This window comes from Brienomyrus brachyistius, chromosome 5 (assembly GCF_023856365.1).
Source record: "Brienomyrus brachyistius isolate T26 chromosome 5, BBRACH_0.4, whole genome shotgun sequence".
Lineage (NCBI taxonomy): Eukaryota > Metazoa > Chordata > Actinopteri > Osteoglossiformes > Mormyridae > Brienomyrus > Brienomyrus brachyistius.
The window spans coordinates 23,610,071-23,616,299 of NC_064537.1; the positions used below are offsets into that span (position 1 = coordinate 23,610,071).

The following is a 6,229-nucleotide window of genomic DNA, read 5'->3' on the forward strand; positions in this document are numbered from 1 at the left end:
GAATTTAATCAGATGCACTGTCTGTGCTGCTGATTTTAAGCGGCCTGGGTTATGGCGGCATGTCCTGGTTTATGTGTCTTTGTGTAGATGGTCAGTGGGACTTGAGCAACTATCACTTGATGGACCTGGGCCGGCCACGCCAGTCCATCCGCTGCATGGCCGTGGTGTACGACAAGGTGTGGTGTGGCTACAAGAACAAGGTGCATGTTATCCAGCCCAAGACCATGCAGATTGAGGTGGGTCCCACTGTGTGTGTTTTTCTGTCTCTTGAGTTCAGGCCCAGTTACAGTACATACTTCACTGTGAATCTAAGACATCAGCCACAATGACAATAGCAAATGTGTGAAGGCCAATCTCTCATCCCACTCTCAGCAATCGTTTGATGCGCACCCACGCAAGGAGAGTCAGGTTCGCCAGCTGGCTTGGATCGGGGACGGTGTATGGGTGTCCATCCGGCTAGACTCCACGCTACGGCTCTACCACGCCCATACCCACCAGCACCTGCAGGACGTGGACATTGAACCTTACGTCAGCAAGATGCTTGGTGAATGCTGCCTGCCCCCATGCCTGCTAGAGCGGCGCTTCTGTCATGTGACCCGAAGGGACCTGACATGGGACACAGCATGTGATCTGATAGTTGTGCAATCAACAACATATTGTGTGGTAGCCCTTTATATTGATTATTGTCTTTTTTCTTAACCGGGTAGGTACAGGCAAGCTGGGCTTCTCCTTTGTGCGAATCACAGCGCTCCTGATTGCAGGGAACCGTCTGTGGGTGGGAACTGGGAACGGAGTGGTCATCTCTATTCCACTTACAGAGAGTAAGTGCAGGACTGGCCCTGGATCTCCATGGCACAAATGTGACCCATTTAAGGAATACATGAGACCTCCAGTTTAATATTAGTCAAAAATGATTAAATGGTGGCTTAAATTGTAATTTGATACTAAACTACCCATCATCACCCAAGAGAAGTAGGATCCATTATGTCCATTATTTCCTTGCTTGCTTGATTTCATGCTGGTTCTTCTCAACTTTCCTCAGTAATCTTTTGTTGGTTCCCCTAATTTTGGTTTCGGTACCATTTTTCTGCCCAGCCCTCTTTCCTAACTGCTCGTGTATCACATCTCTCCTTCCTCTCTGATCCATTGTTGTAAATACCCCCCTTCGTTTCACTTGCAGACCTGTGTCCTTGTACTGTAGCTGTTTTTCTCCTTTGCTCACAGCCCTTATCTGCAGTGATCTTACACCATCTTTGTTAGCCTATATCCCTGTCTCTCTCTTTCTTGTCCACGCTGTCCTGTAGCTGTAGTCCTTCACCGGGGACAGCTGCTGGGATTAAGGGGTAAGTTGCCCCCTACCCCTACGATATACCTCCTCTTGCTAATCCATATTGCACATCTTTCCAAGTAGATCTCCACCTGCTTATGTGTGTATTTATTTGTCTTACTTTTCTGACTGGAGATTTTTAGATCCCTTGTTTTTGGTGCCACCTTGTCATTCCTATGGTTCAGCAGTGTCACATGCAAAGTCGTTTTTTTTCCCTTGTGTTCTATACCATGAAACGGGTCTCATCAGCCTCTTTTATTGCCCCAGTTCTGGTCTCTTGTCCCCAAAATGGATCACGTGGCCCAGTGAGTCTCTTATTCTCTGTCATTCTGTTCCGCGTGATCAGCTAACAAGGTGTCCCCGACCTCATCCGGTGGCGTGATCCACGTGTATGCCGACAGCAGCTCAGAGAAGACCAGCGGCAGCTTCATCCCCTACTGCTCCATGGCTCAAGCACAGCTCTGTTTCCATGGACACCGTGATGCTGTCAAGTTCTTCGTCTCGGTTCCAGGTTAGTCAAGCGCCGTCAGTCCATACATGAGACATTCTCTTTGTTTTTGTACTCTGTTTTGAACAAAATTTCAGTTGACTCCTATTTCAACACATTAACCAAAGATTTTTTTGCCAGTTCATTACAAATTTCATAACGCAGCGTAAAGTTATTCCTGTTTTTGGTGTTTACACATATGTAGAGTGCAGGAAATGGAGGGCAGGTGTACATGTAGATGTACCATCACTGCAGATTTAGTAGGTAGGTCACCTTAAGTGAAAACCTGTTTCCTCATATAAATCCTTTCTAGAGACACCACTAATAGCATAATAAAGGCCATTCAGCTTGTTTAGTAGCTCCAAATGATTCTTGAGAAATATATATTTTTTCCTGATATTTTTAATTCAATAAATACAGCTGCATATTGAGAAACTGCTTATAAGATTCCCATGGACTTTTTAGCTGAACTTCCTGAAATCTGGAATTTATGATGAATCATTTATAGAATGAATAGCTGTTTTTTGTGACTAATCACAATTTTGCGTGACATATCAAATAAATATAAAAAAAAAAAATTACCCATATTGGAAATACTCAGCACCCTACTTCAAGGACAATCCATCCTGGTTATTCAGGAAAGAGGTCACCTCTATTCCCTTAATGGTTGGTCACATAGGTTCAGTATTTAAAAGGTCACCATTTCTCTGTTCTAAACAAACATGGATACAATTTATGGAACTTACAGTATCACATATTATCCTTTTTCATAACTAGATGTACATTTGAAAGCAAGTCTTTATCATACCAGTGAATCTAATCTGTTATTTATGGTGGAGAAAACACAACAGTATTATTCCAGTGTTTCCCCTACCATTATATTAGGGGGCGCCCCACCCCCCCTTGAAGGTCAAGTTAATTTCATTAAATTTTATTTTCTATATAGTGCCAAATCACAACAGAAGTCATTTAAGGTTACCTTTCCTATAGAACAGGTCTATACATTGTCCTTTTATTAAACAAACTAAATAGCCTTATTTATCTTATTTACACAACAGCTTGTCATTTTTGTTTCTACATGGTCACATGTTTACAATTCTCCTCTGCTCTCTGTATCACGCATGGGAGAGCTCCGCCCCGATGCACGCGCACACACACACACGTGCGCACACAGGTGAGCACACACAGGTGAGCACACTCCCACCAGCAGACAGAGAGTGCGCGTCAGAAAATATGTCGCGTCAACCACCTGGAAAGCAGACAAAAATATCTATGTTTTTTTTACTGCTGTCATTAAAAGAAATACATGAACACCATGACTCCGGGTATTCCGGATTCCCCCCACAGTCCAAAAACATGCTGAGGCTAATTGGAGTTGCTAAATTGCCCGTAGGTGTGTATGCGTGAGTGAATGATGTGTGAGTGTGCCCTGCGATGGGCTGGCCCCCCATCCTGTGTTGTTCCCTGCCTCATGCCCATTGATTCCAGGATAGGCTCCGGACCCCCACGACCCAGTAGGATAAGCGGTTTGGAAAATGGATGGGTGGATGGATCCTGTAGGTGTCAGTCTGCACCCCCCCCCCCCCCCACCCAAAGCTGTAAACATAGGGGAAACACTGTAGTAAGCTAGTACTTACAAGTAAAAATACCAGTTTTGAAGTTATATACTCCACTGCAACTCCATCTTTTACATTAGATTAAATACATGGGCCTTTTATATATAAATATACTTTCATTTGAGTACTGCATAATAGCAGTGCGGCATTACGATATACTGACATACATTTCCCTTTTCAGGCAATGTGCTGGCCACCCTGAATGGCAGTGTACTGGACAGCCCCACAGAGGACCCTAACTCAACAGCACCCCCGGAGGCTGATGATAAGGCTATTCACAATGCATTGGTGCTGAGTGGTGGGGAAGGCTACATTGATTTCCGTATAGGTCAGTATAAAACACCAACAACCAAATAGGCATTCAATTAATTTGATTTGTTATATATTGTAATTGCATAGTAGATGTACATGATTATACAATTGTATAAAGTAAAAATGGAAAACAAAAATAACAAAAATGTCAAAAATACCGTAGGGGATGGAGAAGACGATGACACTGAAGAAGGCTCTGAAGAGGCCCCACAGATCAAGCCGGCACTGTCAAAAGCTGAGAGGAGTCACATCATTGTATGGCAGGTGTCTTACGTACCCGAGTGACACTGGAATGGCCATATGGCCCCTCCCTGCCTCCCTGTGTCTAACCCCCACCTTGACATGCATGTCCTCTCCACCTCTAAGAGCCCGACGGCAACCACCCCTATAGCTCACCAGCCAGAGGTGAAATCTGCTGCCCTGCTGAAAACTCATCCTCAGAACAAACACTATCCTCACCTTAAAATCCGATCTACTGTTATTTAATTAAATACACTATTTTAATGTCTTCAATGTCTTGTACTTTACTTCTGGCCACATGGGGCGGATGTATAACAGGGAATGACTTCAGCTCGTCCCCTAATCTGCCTAAATCCTAAACTAGAAGCCATTATGAATAACAGTCAGGGATAGTATGTCCTGCCTGAAAGGACAATTTGGAAAATTTTGGAAGAAACGAAAAAAGCTACGAATATAGGAGAGATGGGATGTGCGTCAGTCAGTAGGAACCCATGGAAAATGAAATAAAGATAAAAAGATGAAAGATAGTTCACAGGTTATTTTAACAACATGGTTAAAAACTGTAAGTCATGCATTCAGATGGGTATATATTTGCTGTATATTTTACTATGGACGGATTTTTGAAGGATATTACACGCTAAACACACGGCCTGAATATTAAGCCTAAATAGCAGTAAATTTATCATATTCTGTAAAATGAGGCCGAAAGGTTGGAACAGACTTTGAAAATGCATGCAGCAAGATAATTATATATTCTGGAGTATATTTTAATAAACAGAGTTGGTAATCCTAGATGTTTTTCCTACCGTCAAAAATATCCACTGAGGTTTATTTGGTACTCAGAATGTATTCAAAACAAATGCATTCCAGTATATCATTAAAGAAATATATCTAACTTCCCCATTTGGGAAGATAACAATAATCTAAAATAACACAGTCAGGGTTTGTAATGTATATTGATCATAAAGTTTCACAATAAGAGATATAAAAGAAAAGTCAGTTTGTCAACATAAAGAGCTCATAAGTTGCACTTTTTGGTACAACATCGAGCACATGCTATTTTTAATGGTAAATGTTTTGGGGACCAACACTGTATTTGCTCTCTTTAAGCTTAACAGTGAAGTACATGTTTTGAACTGCAGGAGACCACCCACCAAAGAGGTACACTCAGCACTAAACCATAATCATCAGTTAACCCAACTGGCGAACCGCCAAACATTATACCCTATCTTCAAAAAATGATGCTGCTGTGTTTTTCTGTACAGACTCTTTATAGCCTGTTCGCAGTCAGACAGCACACCACCTGACGGACTACTGCCCCCTTGTGGCCAGTTGTAAACAGCTCGTGCCCAATCGGTTCTTCCAGCCTCTTAATGTGTTAATGATGTAAACCTTCCTATCATTAAAGTGGCAATGTTGTTATACAGTTATAAGCTGTAAAGGCACTCCTACTTATCTGCATCCCTTCCGCTCACCCTGTATTAAACTCATCAAAAGTCTCTGTATGTAATAAACATATTCATGCTATGAAACCATAGTGGGTTTTTTTTTTTTCCATATTTACATTATATCCAAAAATAATTCTAGATCTGAAAAAAATTGTTTGAGTAATGTATCCAAAATAATTAAAAGATTTCTAAATTTTTATACTTCAATTTTCCACAATATTTTGTTACTTTCTACGTACTTGTAAGCAAATTGGTTATGTTGAATGTCAATGAATGATACATTGCAAACCTAGATCAAATATATGGTAGTTCACCATCATACATTTTACATGAACCATTAGTTATAAATCTTCTTCATTGAATTTTGTGTCATCAAAATCCATTGAATTCTTAGTCTGATCAACTATAGTTCTTTTATAAAAATTCAGTCAGCATAAAAGTCGACTAATACCGATGAATAATATCTGCACATGAAAATGCTAAAAATAAGAAAGGCGGCAAGGCAAAAAGAGGGTCGCTAGATTGTGATGGTTTTGTGAACTAACTATGAAAGGCTCGCACAACAATTGTTAATGAACCAGATCCTAAGGCACGTTAGCTGGAATGTGTAATATCTGCAGAATGCAGCAGCATTAAAAGGTCATCCAGTTGGAATTCAGTATAAAGAGTTAAAAACAACTGGATTACATTGTCTAAACCATGACGCTATCACTTCATATGAAATAGTTTTCAACGATACACTTCACATTTTAGCGCTGGTAGCATTATTGACACAATATTGGATTTATTGCATTTACAT

General features: G+C 41.1%; 1 protein-coding gene across 1 annotated transcript in view; it reads left to right on the top strand.

Moving 5' to 3' along the window:
• LOC125741647 (C-Jun-amino-terminal kinase-interacting protein 3-like) overlaps nucleotides 1-5,514 on the top strand; it is a 33,559-nt gene extending 28,045 nt beyond the window's left edge. The window contains exons 27-33 of the mRNA XM_049012827.1: nucleotides 88-236; nucleotides 373-544; nucleotides 708-821; nucleotides 1,305-1,343; nucleotides 1,674-1,838; nucleotides 3,612-3,758; nucleotides 3,906-5,514. Coding sequence (XP_048868784.1) covers nucleotides 88-236; nucleotides 373-544; nucleotides 708-821; nucleotides 1,305-1,343; nucleotides 1,674-1,838; nucleotides 3,612-3,758; nucleotides 3,906-4,027 — 908 coding nt within the window. The 3' untranslated portion in view covers nucleotides 4,028-5,514. The remainder of the gene's footprint in view (nucleotides 1-87; nucleotides 237-372; nucleotides 545-707; nucleotides 822-1,304; nucleotides 1,344-1,673; nucleotides 1,839-3,611; nucleotides 3,759-3,905) is intronic.
• Nucleotides 5,515-6,229: the final 715 nt, after the last annotated feature.